The sequence below is a fragment of the Nasonia vitripennis genome, chromosome 1 (genome assembly GCF_009193385.2).
Source record: "Nasonia vitripennis strain AsymCx chromosome 1, Nvit_psr_1.1, whole genome shotgun sequence".
Classification (NCBI taxonomy): domain Eukaryota; kingdom Metazoa; phylum Arthropoda; class Insecta; order Hymenoptera; family Pteromalidae; genus Nasonia; species Nasonia vitripennis.
The window spans coordinates 19,409,283-19,429,067 of record NC_045757.1 but is presented as its reverse complement, the minus strand read 5'-3'; the positions used below and the strand labels follow the sequence as shown (position 1 = coordinate 19,429,067).

The following is a 19,785-nucleotide window of genomic DNA, read 5'->3' as shown; positions in this document are numbered from 1 at the left end:
AAAAAATAATGACCGTCGATTTCATTATTCATAATTAGCGGGCATCCTTTACGAACGTTCGCCGTCGCGCTGCGATCGCGATCCCCGAGACCCGACTACCCGAGTCCCGACCAATCGGCCAGCAACGTTGCCAGACCGCCTCTCCAACATGTCCGCTTGACGGAGCCAACCAGCTGTCTTTCTCCCGTCACGTGACTCCAATTCATATTTACAGTTGCCAGTTTGTTTTCGCAAGGGAGGACGTGATTTCGAGCCGGAGGCGTAGGTGGCCTTTTCACGCCCTTTATTTTCCGCTGTGCGATTTTTCTTCCTCTCCCTTTTCGCCGCCGTCGAGCGTTGGCTTTGCCAGCAGCAGCAGCAGCAGCAGCATGCCTGCACCGCGGTATCCTACGTCCTAATAAGTGAACATTTCGCGGACGCAATTGGGACGCGCTACGGGCGAGTCTCGACTTTTCGTTGTTTGTTGTCGCAAAGCTAGCGTTTCTCTCGATGTGGTGCTGGTGCTAGGCATGGAAAATCTGTCAGCGTGATAGACGTTTATCGAGGTTGTCCGGATGAGGTCGAGAGCCGAAATGGAGGACTTCAATGACGGCATGGACGGGAAAGATGCGAGCTGGATGCGGAAGGTACACTCGGAGCAGTTTCACACGCTCGTTAAGATGCACCTGTCCTTCGAGCTGGATCTCAATACGGAGGAGTAAGTGCGATTTTACGTTGTAAGCTAAGTACTTTCTTCGAAATTTTAGGAGACGATTACGCTTGTGGTTAACTATTTTCATACTGCCCTCAGTTGGGGTTGCTAAGTAGGCAGCTGTTCTTCAGCCTCATCAAACTTGAAAGAAATAAGTAGTCAGGGTACAATTAGTTTTTAATTATCCGTTCTTCCTGAAGGCTAGAGGCTATTTTTCCATTTGTTGAATTACTATATTCGTATAAAAGAAAGTTGCTTGTGTTTTCTAAATAATTTTAACTTATGCTACAATAAAATCGATCAATAAAAACTTGAAACTTGATTTATGTATCTATTATTATTTTGTGGTATGTTTTCATAAATTAATATTCCGATAAACTTTGATTTTTTAGAACCGATATAGCTGAAGTAGTAGAAAAAGCAAAGCTGAAGAAATGGGGCATATTGCACTTTTCAAAGAAACCTAAGTCAATGTTGAATCTACAAAAAGGGGTCGAAGGAGCAGCTTTAACAAAAGAGGGAATTAATCAAGTAAAGCAGTTAGTAGAATATTTGTCCAAAGAAGATTGTAAGTTTTGACTACCTAAAATTAAACTATACTGACCTCTGCTACTGTAGTACATTATTATAATATACCAAAATTAATTCATTATTTGCAGGTATAGTACAAGAAGGTATTTTTAGGCGAACTGGAAAACTTACAAGGCAGCAGGAATTGAAAAATGCATTATATCAGGGTTTACCACTCGATCTCGAAGAGGGAAGATTTAGTGTTCATGATTGTGCATCTGTTTTAAAAGGATTTTTAGCCGATTTGTCAGAACCACTACTGACAGATCTTCATTATCCAGCTCACTGTCAAATAGCTGGTACAGACTAATCGTATACAATTTATCAATAACGTTATTTTGCTGCATAAAACATGAAAAAATCTTAAATTTTGCTTTGCAGAATTATGTACTTCCAGCACCAATGGCAATGACTCTAGGCTTTTAAGATCTCTTCAATTACTATTACTTCTCCTACCTCCTCCAAATAGAATTGTTCTGAAGAATATTCTTGGTCTTCTGAATAAGACTGCAACTCATGAAAATAGCAACAAAATGAACTGTGATACTTTAGCAACTCTCTTTACTCCACACCTGATGTGCCCAAGGAAATTGTCTCCAGAAGCGCTTCATGTGAATTCACAAAATTTATCTGGACTAGTCGCTTTTATGATTAAAAAAGGAGATGAACTGTTTGAAATCCCACCAAAGTTATCTACTGATATAAGGGCATTTTGGGTTGAAACGCAGAAAAAGCTGTTAAGTCCTCAAAAACCGGATGTGAGTACATACTATCGAAAAATAAATTGTTGATTATTAACAACATAATTTTTTGTTAATTAACTATTCTAATAATAACCATTATGTACAGCTGAACGAGTCGACGAGTGACATGACGGGAACAGCACATACTGTTTTCAGCTTTGTCAATCGAGACCTTACGGCGAAAGCGACGGCAACGCAGGACACGCAGGCGGCCCTAGCCCAGCTTTACGCGCACATACAGTCAATGCCGGAATCAGCAAAAAAGCGTCGCCTCGTCAAGCAGTTCAATAAGGAAAATGGTCAGGGTACACCACGCCATGTCAAACATAACGTTAGCGCCAAGAGTTTCGGTGATTCCATAAAAAAGCGCATCTTCCAGAAGAAATTATTGAACCACAAAAAAATTATCGATGTCAAGCTCGGTTGTAATTTTAGCAGGTCTAGCAGTGAGGAAAATATGCTATCAAATGTAAGTGTCAACCTAGAATTATTATATATTATACCAAGTTTTTGCTCACCACGCATACACCGTGCTAATTCCCGTTTTTCGTGAATGGTCATGGCATGCAATCATTTTTTTCATTGATAATCCAAATACATAATCATAGAAACAAAGTTTCATCGTTTCAAAATGTTCTTTTTAATTACTTTTTATAAGCATGCTCATTCAGCTTTATTAATTTAAAATATATTTTCTAACGACACTCTTCACGTCCATATCTAAATATACTTTTCCGAAAAAAATCTTAATTCAGAATATCTATCGCAACTAACAAAAACTCTTGTCTTGCTTTCTTCTCCTTGTCAGACTCTGGAAGGTTCAGTACTGCTGCCAAAGGTGTTCAGCAAATCCAAGGACGAAATCAGCGACATGGATAACTACGAGACTCTTGGTTCGGAAAATTACGAAGCTTTGAGTCAAGATAACTTACTCAAAGTCAAACATATGAGCAACAGCACCGGCAGTCTTAATACTCCAAGTCTTACTAATTACAAGAAAAAGAGCAAGATCGTGGTTAAGAGCTTGTTTAATCTTAGCGAAAGATCATTCATGAGCAGCAACAGTAATAGTCCCAGCAGTGAAAATAAAGCATCAAAGAAAAAGTACAAGAAGGGTTTGAATTCCAAGTTATCGCTGAGGTACTCGAGGCATCATAGTGAGCCTCCAGATATGTACTCATCGCAGCCGTGTTACGTCAACTGCGCCGAGGACAAAGAACTAATTCGTCAAACTTCAGAATCGACAATACCTTTGACAAGCAGATCAAGTATCGAGCTGATTGCTGAAGATTGCAAAAATCAGCAGGAAACAAAGGAGCCGCAAAAAGACGAGGAAAAAGGGACAGAGCCGCAAGAAAAGTCGGATCCGGCCGTATCCGAATATCTAAATCGAAAAACCAGCGGAGAGAGTACGGCGTTCTTGTTATCGCCCGCAACCAAAAACAAACTCAAGACCCTTTATGCTGCGCACACATCTACTCCTTCAAATTTACTTAGAAAGAGTTTAGCAGTGAACGACTACATTCTTACGCCCATGACCGACGATGACAAGAGCATGAGTCCTATAACTCAAAGCGCTACGAAAATGACCAAAGCTATGCAGGTACACTTGCTTTGCATGATGATGCTTTTTTTATATTTCCATACTTTTCTATAAAAAAAATTTCATTAAATGTACCATATTTCTCTATCTTATCATTTTCAAAAAGCTTCACTATTCATAACCATTGAAATGTTGCTTCTAACTTAACAACGAATAATTAAGTGATTTTTCACTTGGTTGAGAATATTTTTATTAGATCTTGCATAATAATTGCATAATTTAATGCATAACAATCATATCAATCCAGTGCATATTTCAATATCCTTACAGTTTCAGTTTCAGTTTCATTGTTGAATAAAACGTTTTTATAAATTTATTTTCTTTTTCAAGGAAACAATGATGACTCCCAGGTCTCGAAAACCAGTTATGATGGTTTCTGCTTCCAATCTTTGTGGCCTTGCTACATTGAACAATGGATCTATGCAGTATGACTCAACTAATAGCTTACAAACACCAAGCTTTAACTTGATTAACAGAAAAAATTACGCTTCTATTATCGAAGAATCGCCAAATCTAAGTTTGAATTGTATTACAAGAAACACAATTGAAGATAAAGAGAATTTTAAAAAAGTTCAAGATATTCCAGAAGAACAGAGTTATGTTACATGTTTAGATGATGGAAGTACAATTCAAAAGAGTACAACCATGTCTTTCACTAACAAGGAATATTTCCTTTCTAGAAGTGTTTTAACTGCTAGTCCTGTAGATTTGAGCTTTACCTCTAGGACAGGAGACTTTGAGCAGTCTGAATCAGATTTGAATGTTTTAGTAGAGGAAGGGAATAATCCTGGTTCAGATACTTCTGGAATAGCTTCAGGAAGTCCCAATAGCGCTAACAATTCAACGGAGAAAGTAGAAGAAACGATTTCTTCTCCTAGAAAACGTTGTACGAGTTTACAACGTAATGACTCGAAACGTTCCTTCAAGGACGAGTCTATTGTTGAGCAATTCAAGACAAACAAAATTTTAAAACAAAAACAGCTTAGCGAGTCTACGCTGAATTCTGTTAAAATTAAGGACTCACTACCAGAAACGTCGTTTTGACGTAATCTTACAAGTTATCTAAAGTTCGAGGTGGAAGTGCCTTTTTCGAGATTGAAGATCTTAACACAGTGACGATAGCGATGAATTATTGTGACTGTTGTTCGTGTCTAAATTGTTATATATTTGCACGCGTTTGACCTATTGTGAGATTCTCAAGATACAGACGAAGTTTTTAAAAACATACAAAAATAGTTTGCTATCTTATCTAGCAACAGTTATAGACATTTTTAATTAAATATTTGTATGACTAAAATCTCTCGTGAAGTAATTATAATACGTAAAATATGTATTTGTTATAAATGAATCAAGATCAATGTTTTCGAATAGAAAGGCAATTTTTCATATTGCACATAATGAGACTATTGAATTTTTACAAGATGTATTAATTTTTATTATACATTTATAAAAATAATTAGCGAATTAACGACAGATTGCGAAAATCAACAAAACGGGATGAGTATGAAATGTTTTTATTATATTATTTTTATGTGAATGTATGATGGATTCTTTCCATAAGAAAAATATACATTCCTTGGAAGGAAAAGCTGTAGTTATTTTTACATGAAACCTCTATAAAGAAAAAGGACTATAAAAATATTGAATAACATAGGTACACTTTCTACAATTTTATCAATTATTATTGAAAAATACAAAAATTACTCATATTTACATGTTTTTTTTTTTAAATAAAAATTATACTGAGCAATCACATTTTAAAAAGTTTTGTCAATAGTATTAATAGCTTTTTACACTTTATTTGCATGTTTCTTAATAATCTTTAAGTATTCTAAACTTCAAATAACAATTTTTCTAAAAAAAAAATAGGCTTTAGAGTCCCCAGGACCTCAGTACTTTGATAAGTATGATTTCGTAAAAGTAAATGCTTTGATTTTTTATAAAACACTCAAAAATAAAATGTATAGTTCGTTATCACTAGGATAATGTGAGTCATAGGAAGCTGAAAACAAATTTTATCACGACAATGATATTGGTCAGAACATATCATCATGACCTAAATCAGGTATATATGACAGCCCACGATCCTTTAATGCTTTATTCATGCGCCTTTCTTGATCTTGCTTTAACTCTTGTTCTCTTCTTTGAGCATCCAGAATATCGTCAACCGAGACTTCCGACAGAGGCAAATTCTTTTCTTTATCTTTGTCCTGAAAAAAAATAAAACTATTGCAGCATCTGGTTATTAATACTTCAAAGATAGCAAGAATCATCAATATAATCAATAGTAAGTACACTTTTTGATGGCAGTTACAAAATTTCAATATGCTTGCTATCCTGAATTGATAAATAAAAAAATTTACATACGATTTCTCCTAATAGCACCACATTTTCACCTCTTACAATGAAAACTCCTCGAGGGATATCACCATATTCTTTACCAACATGGATCCTTTCAATAGTTCGATGCAGAACCAAATTGGCAAATTGATCAACGCTTCTAAGATAGCCAATTAACGTTCGTCCATCTCTCAGTAAAACCATGAGTTTTTCTGTTAAAACAATGAAAAAGGAAATTAATTTAGCTAGTCAAACAATTACAACAGTAACTATTAGAATGGTAACTTAAAAAATATTACAATCGCTTGTTAAAGAATATATTTGTTAAATAAAACTGATGTAAGAGATGACAAAAAATAATGTTTATTCAAACTCTGTTTATCGTCGTGAAATCGCAATTGCTAATTTTTATTTTGGAGCAAACTGCGATACATAACCTCAAATCATAGTGGAACCGTTTCATGCAAAAATAATCGAGAACATAACTTACTGTCAAGTTCCTCAAGAAGCGAGGCAGTGCCCGGAACAACGTTCATTTTTTACACTGTTTTAGCATTAGCTTGCTAAACAAACATAACAAAGCACTGATACTGTTCCTCGATGCTGATTTTGTGTATAAGTATTGGTATAAGATCTGCCAAACAATAAAACGACAATAGCACCGAGCTCTGAGAGGCGCCACTTTCGATACGCGGCTAAATGCGATACGTACCCTATAAAAGTTCAGAATTCAGAAGACAGTTCTGGAATTACTTATCGTGCTTATACCTATAAGTATACTCATTTATTTTATAAGAAAAAAGGGTTTTAGATTCTTTAATGCACACAGCGAGTATAGTTATAGGTATAAGGACTTATTGCAAATATCCAATTTTGATGTAACGGTATACTTTACTCACGCCCTTATAATATTGTTTGACACATAATATTATTAAATATGCAAACGCCGATGATGACATGTGACTCGGAATTATAAGAAAATTATCGAATTTTCACATAACATTTACAAAAAGATTCACTTCAATGTTTATACGAAATTATAAAGCATGTGAAGTGCCACATTTTTAATCCGAACCTGAATGCTATCTAAAATAAATGTATTTTTCTTGATTTGACGAGTGGACACAAAATACCGCCACTAAAAATTATACCTCATTTGTATTTATGATTTTTTTTTAAATTCATCATCATGCATCATTTAAATCCTTATATTTTTACGTCATATATGTGTACGTTATATGATTTATTTGTACCTTGAATTATTCAAACAAAAGATTATTTTCAATCTCTTAACATCTACCTTGATTCTTTGGTGAATGAATAAATGTGCAGTCCCTTCTCTTTCTCAGAGATTTCGCGTCACCGTAATTGTCGGTGGTGTTTGATATGCTGTTAATTATTTACGGTAATTGTCGCACATAATAGTAGCACAATTCAGTCGATCGTCGGTATAACGCACGTCCGATTGCGATTGAATCATTTTTACGAAAGCTATTATCTTACTTATTTCTCGAAACGGTCGGGAAGAACGAACCCTTTAGGCGATATTATATTTAGTGTTATAACAGTTGATTTTACGCGCGCAGAAAGAAAATAACCGACATAAAGAAATGCAAAATGACGAATGAAATAAGCCAAGAGAAGTTAAATCGTGTTTTCGACAGTCATTATTTTTATTTAAATAAAAAATTACAAATAGTATCTGGCTTGTGGCCGTATCAAAGTAGAAAAAGGAAATTTATTCACAAATTAACGATGCTTTGTTTCTTAGGTACTGCACTTGTCTTTCTTGTAAGTTTTTATTATGTTATAATATGGCTGTTAAAGCATTGCAACTAATATTATTAGATCCAACCTGGTAAAAAATTGAGCAGTATTGTTACTGGTACACATATCCGTCAGAATTTCTACCAGGGCAGAACTAAAATTTGTATAAGTACATTAATAGCATAAAATTGCATACTCCAACTTGTGTAACAGTTATGTAGAAGTTGCGATTACCATTCACACAAAAATTCAAAGTCAAAAATTTTTGCGGGAAAAAATTGACATTTTTCTCGCAAAAATTGCCCTATGTGCACGAAAAAGGGCCTTTACATGCATTTGTCCAAAAAATACAGTACTTAGGCGCATACGGCGGTCCATTGCTAATTCGTACTAAAATTCCACCCTCGCTAAAAATAGCCTTCCCTACTGCTTGCACAACATGCTATAATCTAAAATCTAATCTTAATAAAACCTTGATACTATAGTTGAACGGACTTCGTCACTGGTGTGGGGTTGACATAGACGTTTGTGGCGAAAATCTTGTGGGGTTAATTTACGTTATTTCCGTGCTATCAAAATTGTTTATAACATCCTTATACGAGGAAAAGGTATATTTGTACAAATCTTATCATTAACTTTGTTTAATTACTATACAGATTGTAATAATTAACTAGTATTTTTATTTTTATAGTTCAAAATAATATACACCAGATTAGCAATAAATTGGTTGGAATTAACAGACCCACAGGAACATAATATCTTGATATCATTTGCTAGACAAGCAAAGATAAAAACTGTAGTTTATTTCGGTATGGACATGTAATGTTTGTGATACAGTATAACACACATAATTTTCATTTCGTTAATTCAAACATTTCATCGATTTATCAAGGCGTTTTAAGTTTATATATAAATTATGATAAAAAAATAAATTTTTTAGTGTATATGGCGGCAGCTGGAGTTGGGTTTTGTCAAATACCTATGATTCCAGTATTTCTGGATTTTATAAATCCGTTAAATGAAACTCGACCAAAAATATTGTTTGTAAAGGCGGAATTCATTTTTGATCCATATAAGTATTTCTATCAACTTTACGCATTCTTCATCGGATGTGCTGCTTCTGCTGTTTTTATAGTTTGCAGCATAGATACAACTTTTACAGCCGTTGTACACCAAATTATTGGTGTTGTTAGCATAATAAAGTGAGTTTTAAAAATATATCATACATTTTATTACCTATACTACATATCCTGTTTTGCTTCAAACGTGAATCGGTGTCAATTCATGTTTTTGTAACGCGAAATAGTGTAATAAGGCATTCTTAGTTGGATTATATTGTATAACATAACGCAAATAATTATTATGATCTTGTAGGTATCGATTAAATTGTGCTACAGTTAGTTTCAATCCAAATAAAGATGTCAGCTATAAATTGATTGTACACGCTATACAACTACACAAAGAAGTCTTACAGTCAGTTATACTTTAACAAAATAATATTTATTATTCTACGATGATGAGTGTAAATGGTCACTTATCAATGATGATCATTTTATATTTGCAGATTTTCTGATTTGATAGAAAAATCGTATAATATATTTTTTCTTGTATTAACGGGTTTAACGGTGGTATTCCTTAGCACTGGCGCTATTGTAGTAAGTTAATTAAATTTTTCATATGATCGGACCTTTTTGAATGGATATTTTTAAATATTATTCTTTTAGATGCTGGTTCGCGTAGGTGCTATGCTAGATTTGATTCGATTAGTTTTGGTATTAATTGGTGCAATCCTACATTTTTTATTTTTGACTTGGCCTGGGCAAAATCTTATTGATCATACATCTGATTTGTTTGCAGCTATGTAGGTTCTATACAAATATTTTGTAAAATCGTTTTTCAAGCATGGACAAAATATAACGTTTTAAAAACAGAATTAACAAAACTATAATTTTACTTGTAGATATGCTACCGAATGGTACAATGTTTCTGAAAGATCTAAAAAATTACTAAGCATCATAATGCTGAGAAGCTTGAAACCTTGTGTTTTCACTGCTGGTGGATTATACGTCATGAATTTGGAAAATTTCGGATCGGTATAAAAATTTTAATATGCGTTTGAATATTTAATTCGAAAACTTTTAAAAGCATATGATATTTTTCTAGATAATGAAAACTGCAGTCTCGTACATGGCGGTTGTTTCTTCGTTTCGATAACAATATATAAGTGAATATATATAGTATATTTTAATGGTAAAATATTTAAAAATGAAAAAATACGAGATTTCTATTTTGTGACATTCCATTCGTGACTATAATATATCGTCGCTCCCTACGAAGAATAGCACTGTACAATAATTTTTTCGAGCATTCTTTAAATTGTTCACGTTTTTTAGAAATTTTCGAAACTTTTTAAAACTTTGAGGTTTGTCTGTCTTTGTCCAAGGTTTTCATGAAATTAACTAACCCAATAATCCAATAAAAACGTAAAATACTCACATTTTAAGTAGTACAAGTTGCGAGTTGTGCTAGTCTTCGCGGGAAATACGTGAGTTGTGCTACTCTTGGCGGCATTTCTGAACTGAGCTACTCTTCGCGGCAAATCGTGAGTTGTGCTAGTTTTTGTTTGAAAATTTGAGTCTAAAACTAGTCTTTGTACGAAGCGACGATATTATAACTATTATTCTAAAATATAAAACTTTTTAGAGCTGCTGGTTGAAATTATAGTATTTTTCACTCAATATACTGAACACTAAAATCCTCTAACGCATATTACACATTTCTTAGGCATATTTATCTTTGAAGACCAAAGAAGTGTATTTTTCGTAATTCGGGCATGAAATACATATATGAGTCTTATTTTTCATACCGTTCGAGTTCAGCAGAGAAAAAATCTGTCTCTCTTGAGGGAAAAAAATTCAATTTTTAGATTATATTATTGTTATTATTCTATTAACATCAAATAATGCGCTAATGTATATTTTGCGTTGATGAATTGTTTTAGCTATTCCTCGTAAGTAATTTTATAATAATAATTCAAGACCAGTGTTTCAACACGCACATAATGTATATGTATATATGATAAAAATGTAAATGAGACATGATCTAGGATTTCAGTTAATTTTAGCTAGTAGAGCTACAAAAGAAATGAGATTCGAAAAATATTTGATATGTAAAGTATAACACGTGCGTAAATACTATTTTTCTACAAATTTTTTGAAACATGTGATACGATTGTCTATGGCGGTATTGAATTAAAATACAAACATATATATAGTTTGTATTTTTCCTGATTTTCTCGTACCACCTGTTCGATGGTGAGCAAATAATACGAAACTTTGCGCTAAAAAAAAGTGATTGTGTCATGCATTAGGCGCATGCATGAAACTAATTTTAATAATATTTTAATATCGCATACATACATATAATACTACATTGATTTATACTTTTTAAATAAACTTGAGCATAAAGTACTAAATCATATCGTCGCTCCTAACGAAAAGTAGTAAATTTCATATTTGCCACAAAGACTAGTACATTTCAGATCTTTCCCACATGAAAATATCCGATTGCTTTGATCTTTGAAGGAAAACAAATAGTTATTTTGGTCAAAACTAATAAAATTGCAATATTTTTAAAGTTGGCAAAAACTTTTTTAAAAATTAAAAAATTTAAAATAATTTTTATTGAAAACTTTAATTTAAATAAGAAATTAATATTAAAACTCATAAAAACTTTAAAAATATTGCTATTTTATTAGTTTTAACCAAAATAAGAATTTTTTTTTCCAAAGCAATTGGGTTTTTTTTTTCCTGTGAGAAAGATCTGAAATGTACTAGTCTTCACGGCAAAAATGAAGCGTGTACTATTTCGTTAGGAGCGAGGAATAACCGATGTAGGATGATTTATAGTTTATATATTTGCACCTTTTGCAGATTGTTCGTTTAAAATGTATCAGTTAGGAAGGAAAATTTTTCGTATTTCAGAGAAATGTTATTCTTACAACGTGAAATAGAGTTACTATGTACTAACATAATTATTACTATATGCCGATAAGGGGCGGCCCAGCGCGTGTTTGATGCGCATACTTCGAAATCAAGGCGTACGTCCACGTCTATTATTTAAAATGTTAATACTAAATTACTGAGAGCAGTAGACTGAGTCAAAATGATACACAAGGCGAAATCAAACAGAGTATTATGCAGCTGTCGCGACAAAGTACTTTTCCTATAAACCATCGCGGCGCGTGTGAATAGTTTATTATTGTTATCTTTTCCGAGGAAGTAGTTTGTTTGTCGTGCAACTGTCCAATAATTTTCGAAAATCCGCTTCAAACAAAAGTTAAATAGATCATACATCCACGTACTTATAAGAAAGATGCAGATCTGTGGATAAAAATATAAAATAGAGTCAAAAATAAAAATGAATAATCACTAAGCGCATTTTTGGTCAAGTGAATAGGAAGCTAGTACCCAATTTCGCCGCGTTCTGAATTCGGTACTTTTCGAATCGAATTATCCAAATATAAACCGAAATCTATTTTTATCGAAAATTTTGCGAGAAACTGCGGGGAGTCCCCTCGCCGCTCATCGACAAACACACACCTCGACAAACACCGATGCAGACGCACGATCGGGGGAAAAAAGCAGGTCGCGGTCGGCCTCTAAAAATCACGATCTCGCGAGGACAAGCTTGACGTTTCTATATTGTAATACGTCGGCAAAAGTAATTCCCGTGAAAATCCCGAAGGATTACCGGGAAAAAGCGCTCGCCAATATCGGCACGGCACGGCCGCTGGTTTGGGGCCTTTCCCAAAGACCGCACGATGTATACGCTGCACACACGCGTGACTCGATCGTGTGTGTACACACGTATGTACACATCGATTCATGTTCATCATTATACATATAGCCCGAATGTCGTAAAAGCGAGAGGAACCAAGTATATAACTATACTTACACATACACACGCGCGCACTTGCGAAACGAAGAAGAAGACGCCGCGAGTGCGGAGAGCAAGAGAGAAGAAGGAGTGTGCGGCCGGAGTGGGGGCCACCAGCATAACACGCTTCTCGGCCTCACGCTCGACTGTAATCGCCTCCCGTTGCTCCGAGTGTCAAGTTCTCCCGACGGATCTTCCTTCGGTCGCTTGTTTTTTCCTTCTCGGCTGCTGCTCTCGCTGATCGTGAGTATTGATTATTTATTCATCGATTCAGCCGATTACCCGCGCGCACACTTCCGCACGAATGTTGAGATTATCGATAGCGCGTAGCGGTTCGCGACGTAACGATGCAGGGAATCTATTGTTTACGTCTAATAGCCGCACGCGGTGTTGACGTGCAGCAGACCAGCAGTGTTTTTCTCGACGCCTGCAAAGGGCTACCTCGAAAAACAACAGACACGACTCTTCGCAGTATATAGGAGCTACTTAGAGGCTTCCGAGAACATTTTTCAAAACGACTTAAAAATGAAGAAGTCGCGTCGGCCGCGGCACGTGTCCTTTGATGCACGTTGAAGTCGTTCGCGAACTCGCTTATAGAGTAGCGTAGATGTATATTGCTCGAGGAAAGACATCGTACGCTTATATAAATGAATTGTATAAACCCCGTGGATTATTTTTTTATTCAAATGATCAGTTTCGTTCTTCTTCTAATTCTGCAATTTCGGATACTCTTTGATTTACGAGCATTTTGAAACAGCATAAATATTGTGTTCTCGACTGATAAACTCGAATATTAATCATAAAATAGTCGTAAGGCTTTTTCGTAGGATTGATGCCACAGAAGCTCGCATCTATCTTCTCTTGGCGTCGCAGAATATCATCGGAGTTTTTTTTTTTTTTTTTTTTTTTCAATCCACTGGGAGATAGAGAGACTTCCCAAGATTGGCGGCGAAATAAAAAAAACTCGGAGATTAGTTGTAACACATAAACACAAGCGTATCGTTCGTTTCGTTCTCGTTGAAAAAATAAATTGATCCAGCCGTTTCATTGCAAGTAACTTTAACAGCAAGTGTGTTTTGGACTCTTAATAAATCACGGCTGTATCTATAAGGAAAAGTCAAATCCGCTGCTTCATTCTTGAACATACATCTGCATCGATAGCTACATTATCGATCGATATTTTAAATTCGACATCGAAAATACTTAATACCGAATTTTATTCCTTTTCAAATTGAATCAACGAATTGAAGTAGCCGCAATATACTTATATCCTTGGCAGTTTTATCGTTCAGGACGTCTCCTTTTCAAGACTGCGAGCTTTACTCGCTCCTTACATAGAATCCTCGAAGCTCACGGGGAAAATTTTCGCTGCACCGGTTTGCAACGACCGGTTTTTCACGAAAGGTCAGTGTCATCGCAGACGCGGTCGCTTGAACTCGTTGCTACACTTATCGACATGGACATTGCGCAACATCATTATTTACTATGTATTTTAATACGCGCGTGCTGTGTGTGTGTGTGTGTGTGTGTGTGTGTGTGTGGCGAAAGTTATACGCGCGCGATATCGTGGATTTCCCGGGGTTTAATTGGAGCGGAACCGAATTGGATCGAGAGATTCAATGCCGATGACGAGAGCTGTCGTTAATAATACAGTTTTGAAAGTAAAATGTACTATTTTCTATCGTAACTTTTTTAAATTACATCGTCGCTCGTCCCCTAACGCTGTTATTGGCGCGTTTGCCGATTTAACTATATGTGAAATCGTGTACAAACTGACCTTGCGCGTACAACCCATTTCCAGCGCGATCGTTTAGCGAATGCGAAATTAAGACCGAAAGCGTTTCGAGAACCAGCTGACGATTTTCTATAGACGTTGAAAAAATCCCTCGCCGATTTCGAGCGTGAGGAAATTTTTTCACCAATATTTTATATAGATAAACGAAAGGTCGCGTCGCATTTGAATACTTGCCGGTCACACGAATAACATATATTTGCAAAAGCCGCTCTTTTTGACTCAATTTACATAATCTGATTGCTCAGCTGCTGCTGGATCTCGCCGTGGGAATGACTATGCTGTTTGTCTTCATAATTCCTCCTCTGGCGTGCGAGTGTATATAAGTTTCATCGTTATAAGATCTTTATTGTCGTGAAAAAAAGCTTTGGAAATACGTTTTTGATGTAAGTTCGATATTAACGCGCTGCATGACGCATATTCCCGCGACAGTTTCACGAGGAAAGTCAAGCTGATCTATATATAGTTACGTTTTCAAGTATACGGATTTACCTGACACTTATAAACATACGTTAATTTGGAAAAATGTCGTAAAAAGTCGGCATTGTATACGGTTATAGTACAGATAAACATCAGGGGAATTCCGCGCGTGCAGCAAGGCTGGTAAAATCAAATGCGTTCTTCCACGAAATCGTTATTGGTGTTTAATGGATAATCATTATTTTCGACTCGGTAAATTTTTACGTCACTGCAGTCGCGTAAAATTCCAAATGAAGCTCTACATCTGCACAGGAAGCTTCGTGATAACTACGTACAGTATATTATCATACGGATTATTTCGTCGATTCAAAACAGTCGACCAAATTAACTACGTCACGAAAAGCATTTCATAAATCCGTAGTTGCCATTAGTAACGACTTCGAAGAATCGACATTTATACCACAAGTCTATTTTAGAAAAGAAAACTACTACGACTCATCTGTGTGTATACTGGCAGAGTACACACTCCGAAAAACGATCGATCGTAATATAAAAGAGAAATAAAGCAGTTGACCTTTTTCGTCTAACGGACACAGATTCAGCCGTTAGTGTACTAACAAAGCAGAAAGTAATACCGGGAATACACTCGGCGTCGCTTAAAAAGTCTGCAAAGGTCATATAGCATATATAGGTACGCGTGGTTGCCTCCGCGAAGTTCGAAAGACATATACGTGATATTATTATGATTTTCGTGCGTTCGTAAAAAAACACATCATGTTTTCGAAACTAAACTCGAGCATGTTTAATAACTATATCGTGCTATTAGTCATATTTTTGTTTGATCGAGGATGAGCTCACTACTAACGTCGCGAATCGTAAAAAATACTGCTAATTCTTTACGTAACGAGAGAGAGAGAGAGAGAGAGAGAGAGAGAGAGAGAGAGAGAAAAGATTTTTTCTCGTTGAAGAGACTCAAAAACAACACGCTAGCGATTTAATTAAAATTATTTCCCCAAATATTCCATTGTTAAGCTAATTTTCGATCGACCCATACAACGTAGCTAGTCTGTTTGCTTCTTTCGCGAAATCCCACGTGTGATCATGCGATATACAAAAGATAAATGAGCCCAGTTACTTATATACTTATATTACACATGACGTGTTTCGGAGCGTGTTTACAGTAAACGTGAGTAGCTTCGCGCGAAGAACAATTCTTATTGGAATCATAGAGAGACACGCGAAATTTTTTTTTACGAGTATAAACGGTGGGCATGGTTCAGCAACGCGATCGAATTTGCATTTGTGTGCTTGCATCGTAATATTTAGATAGCATAAATATAAATCTGTTCAAACAACTATTGTCCTTCGTCTAAGACTTTTCCGCGATGCGTGTCTTTGCGCCAAAGGTGTGTTGCGAAGTAAGAGCATGATTTGGTGTATTAGTTTTGATAAACATGATAAACATAGCGAAGCTGATGTGATGTAATGTACGATCGGTAACGCTTGTTGGCGAGGGAATCGCACCTTTAGGTTCAATTACCTTGAAAAAAAGTCAAATATGTTTTTTCGAGGGTTCGAAATCGAAATCGAGCATAACGCGAACTTCCTTATTGTACTTTTCAGAAGCAGAAAAGAGTAACCATGAAGCCAGTATTTGGCATTGTCTCGACGCTGTTACTTATCGGTTCCAGCTGGGCTGCCCCGCAACAGCAAGATGTTACAGGTGAATGAGCAATAATTTCCTTTGTCAAGATTGTTATTATACAAAATTCCCAGTTTCGATCAATAATTGACGCTAACAAGCTCTCTCTCCCTCCGCTAATCAACTGTAACTTTATCCTACTCATGTGCGCGCGAGTCATTATCTTGGAGGAAAAGTCTGTGCACGCATGTTTCAATGAACATCAGTGTAGGAATTGTGCAAGAGAAATTTTACGCTAATTGGGCTTTTATAACGTTTCGACACTCTGATGCTTCGCGCCGTGCTTCACGGAAAACTAAACACACGATTCCAGCAGTTTTTTGTTGTTTTTTTTTCGGCACCGTATAGTTCAATGACGAACAATAATACAACTGTAAATTTCCAGCCAAAGACGGCAAGGACTTGAACGGCCTGATCGCCGACGTGTTCGGCAACGGCAACAAAGCTGAGCAGCCGCGTCAGCAGGTCGCGTCGACGACCAGTCTCGACGACCTGATCGGCTCTGTGTTCAATCCTACCAATAACCCCAACCCCTCCGTCACCGACAGCAAACTCGGCGGAGCCTCCGGTGCAGGCAACGGCGACTGCGAGTGCGTGCCTTACTACCAGTGCCAGAACGGCACCATCCTCGACAACGGTGTCGGCCTCATCGACATCAGGTAAGATCATTGCAATAGAATTCTTCTCGAATGCTGCGAGTATAGACGGAATAATAATACCTTGAAATTCATCGACAGGTTGCAGGGACCGTGCGACAACTACCTCGACGTCTGCTGTGCTGCACCTGACGTGGTCCACGACAAGATCACCCCCCGGCCGACTGAGCGCAAAGGCTGCGGTCAGCGCAACCCCGAGGGTGTAGGCTTCCGTATCACCGGTGCCAAGGACAACGAGGCCCAATTCGGCGAGTTCCCCTGGATGGTCGCGATCCTCAAGGAAGAGGCCGTCGGTGGAAAGCCCGAGAAACTCAACGTCTACCAGTGCGGTGGTGCCCTCATCCACCCCAGGGTCGTTCTTACCGCTGGACACTGCGTCAACAAGTAATTATTATCTTTGTGACACGAGTGATTTAAATTCTTGCTCCATGCCATTCTAATTTTCCCAATCGTTTTGCAGGAAAGCTCCGTCGATCCTGAAGGTACGTGCCGGTGAATGGGACACCCAGACCAAGAACGAGATCTTCCCTCACCAGGACCGCCAGGTACAGCACGTTATCGTTCACGAGAAATTCCACTCCGGTGCTTTGTACAACGACTTCGGTTTGCTCATCCTGTCCGAGCCAGTTGAGATCATCGACAACGTCGACATCGTCTGTCTGCCCGAGGCCAACGAAGTATTCGACTACTCGCGCTGCTTCGCCAGCGGATGGGGCAAGGACATCTTCGGTGAGCTTTGCTTCCTCGCACTTTTTCCTCTTCTTTCGTTTTTTTTTCTTTGTGATGAACACTTATACTAATGACTTCATCGCTTTGGTTTTCAGGCAAAGAAGGACACTACCAAGTCATCCTGAAGCGCGTCGAACTGCCAGTAGTACCACACGACAGCTGCCAAAACTCCCTGAGGACAACCAGATTAGGAAAGTACTTCCAGCTCGATAAGAGCTTCATCTGTGCTGGTGGAGAGCCCGGCAAGGACACCTGCAAGGTATGCATCATTCGATCAAAATCTCACTTGTTAAAGTGAAATTTCCAAATTGTCTACAGGTTGCTAAAATATTTTTCGCTTGAAATTCAATAGGGTGACGGTGGTAGCCCGCTCGTCTGCCCGGTCAAGAGCGACCCGAGGAGGTACAGCCAGGCTGGTATCGTAGCCTGGGGTATCGGCTGCGGCGAGAACCAGATCCCCGGCGTCTACGCCAACGTCGCCAACGCCAGGCCATGGATCGACCAGCAGATGGCCAATTACGGACTCGACAGCCGCGAGTACCAGTACAGGCCCTAAACAAGCACGGATCGAATAATAGACTACATTTTTGTTCGCCCCTTCGGTAACGCCAGCTCGAAGAGGCTATAATTATTTTGTTTGTACTTGTGTTATGCGTATGTTGTAAGACTCGTTCACTGGCTGGCGATTGTTCGTCAGAGCCATAGCCTAGACTTTTTAATTTGCAATTGTATCAGCGACGACGCTTCTGGCTGTTGTCCTACTTTTATTTTCCGTTTTTTCTGACTGCTCAATACTCGCTTTTTATCAATATCATTGTGAAAAGTACTATTATGTATGTGTTGTTTGCGTGAAACAATTGATGAAGTCCGTCTATAAGGATTTTCATAAATTTTTTAATCTGCGTGGACAGTTACAGTTACTGTTCTGCATGTAACTGATGATAAAACCCGTTTTTGTCGAATAAAACTCACTCTTATGAATTATACATATATCATTCCTATTTTATTTACACCGTGATATCCTACTGCAAATACTCTGATATTGGAAAAATTGTTAACGTTGAATCCCGTGAGCTCAAAGGGATAAAAATAGCGCAGTAATGGTACAATTATTGGTACTTATGTACATTAGTAAATTCAGTATACTTGTGCTTTGGACAGATCTTATCTTTAAGCGGAAATGAAACATAATATGGGGAGATCTGGCTGCTGCTCTACTTTGTCGTAGGCACTGAAGTGATCGATGGTTCTGAAGTAAAATGACAAATAATAATAATAATAATAATAATAATAATAATAACAACCACATAAAAACTAGGTACCCATTTTAGATATTACACAATAAAAAAAAACCGCGAATGGTAAAATTTGATCAAACGAAATAGCGTGACTAGCTAGCCGCTTTCTGAGACTCGAAGTATTTAGAGTATCCGATTTCACGCTAACCCGAACTATCGCGCATATATGATTGAAAGCAAACCTATAGCGAGGTCTTTGAGTGCTCACCATACCCGCTTTCTTCTCGGCTTGTTCTATATACAGATAAAATTTATTTTACGCTGATTCTGCACGCATCGCAGTACCTGCTAGATGATTTTTTTATCCACAGCTCATTGAGCCCAGGATTTGGTAAACATTGTTCAAAACACAATCTACAAAACCATAAAAACCATTTCAGAAAAATCAAGTCCGTTTAATTCCGTAAAAAATATTCAAAAATGTTTATTATAAATCATGCACGTCAATAATCGAACAAAAAATTAATCACGCACGCGCAGCGCAGTCAACAAATTCGACTTATCTTGGGCATTCGAATTTCGAATCCCCGATTTCC

At 37.1% G+C, this 19,785-nt stretch overlaps 4 protein-coding genes across 5 annotated transcripts; 3 read left to right on the top strand and 1 right to left on the bottom strand.

Moving 5' to 3' along the window:
* Positions 1-190: 190 nt before the first annotated feature.
* On the top strand, positions 191-5,195 carry LOC100114766. The gene is made up of 7 exons (XM_001599634.6): positions 191-697; positions 1,084-1,259; positions 1,351-1,560; positions 1,643-2,019; positions 2,111-2,473; positions 2,813-3,607; positions 3,938-5,195. Exons 1-7 carry the CDS (start codon positions 555-557, stop codon positions 4,649-4,651), a joined length of 2,778 nt encoding a protein of 925 aa, XP_001599684.2. The 5' UTR covers positions 191-554; the 3' UTR covers positions 4,652-5,195.
* Positions 5,196-5,262: 67 nt separating this feature from the next.
* LOC100113778 (U6 snRNA-associated Sm-like protein LSm1) lies at positions 5,263-6,619 on the bottom strand. Of its 2 annotated transcripts, none has more exons than XM_001600081.6 (3): positions 6,438-6,619; positions 5,975-6,159; positions 5,263-5,817 (listed from the first exon to the last, which is right to left on the bottom strand). In XM_001600081.6, exons 1-3 carry the CDS (start codon positions 6,481-6,483, stop codon positions 5,644-5,646), a joined length of 405 nt encoding a protein of 134 aa, XP_001600131.1. In that variant the 5' UTR covers positions 6,484-6,619; the 3' UTR covers positions 5,263-5,643. The 2 variants fall into 2 exon arrangements, with proteins under 2 accessions (XP_001600131.1, XP_031784797.1); XM_031928937.2 differs by having other exon boundaries at positions 6,434-6,600.
* Positions 6,620-7,564: 945 nt separating this feature from the next.
* On the top strand, positions 7,565-9,928 carry Or147 (odorant receptor 147). Its single transcript, NM_001190619.1, has 9 exons — positions 7,565-7,738; positions 8,200-8,322; positions 8,406-8,523; positions 8,655-8,916; positions 9,089-9,187; positions 9,279-9,369; positions 9,439-9,575; positions 9,675-9,807; positions 9,878-9,928. Exons 1-9 carry the CDS (start codon positions 7,565-7,567, stop codon positions 9,926-9,928), a joined length of 1,188 nt encoding a protein of 395 aa, NP_001177548.1.
* Positions 9,929-12,822: 2,894 nt separating this feature from the next.
* Positions 12,823-18,937, top strand: SPH21 (serine protease homolog 21). Its single transcript, NM_001161588.1, has 7 exons — positions 12,823-12,895; positions 16,488-16,587; positions 16,952-17,225; positions 17,304-17,606; positions 17,683-17,951; positions 18,047-18,210; positions 18,304-18,937. Exons 2-7 carry the CDS (start codon positions 16,506-16,508, stop codon positions 18,505-18,507), a joined length of 1,296 nt encoding a protein of 431 aa, NP_001155060.1. The 5' UTR covers positions 12,823-12,895; positions 16,488-16,505; the 3' UTR covers positions 18,508-18,937.
* The last annotated feature ends 848 nt before the right edge of the window (positions 18,938-19,785 follow it).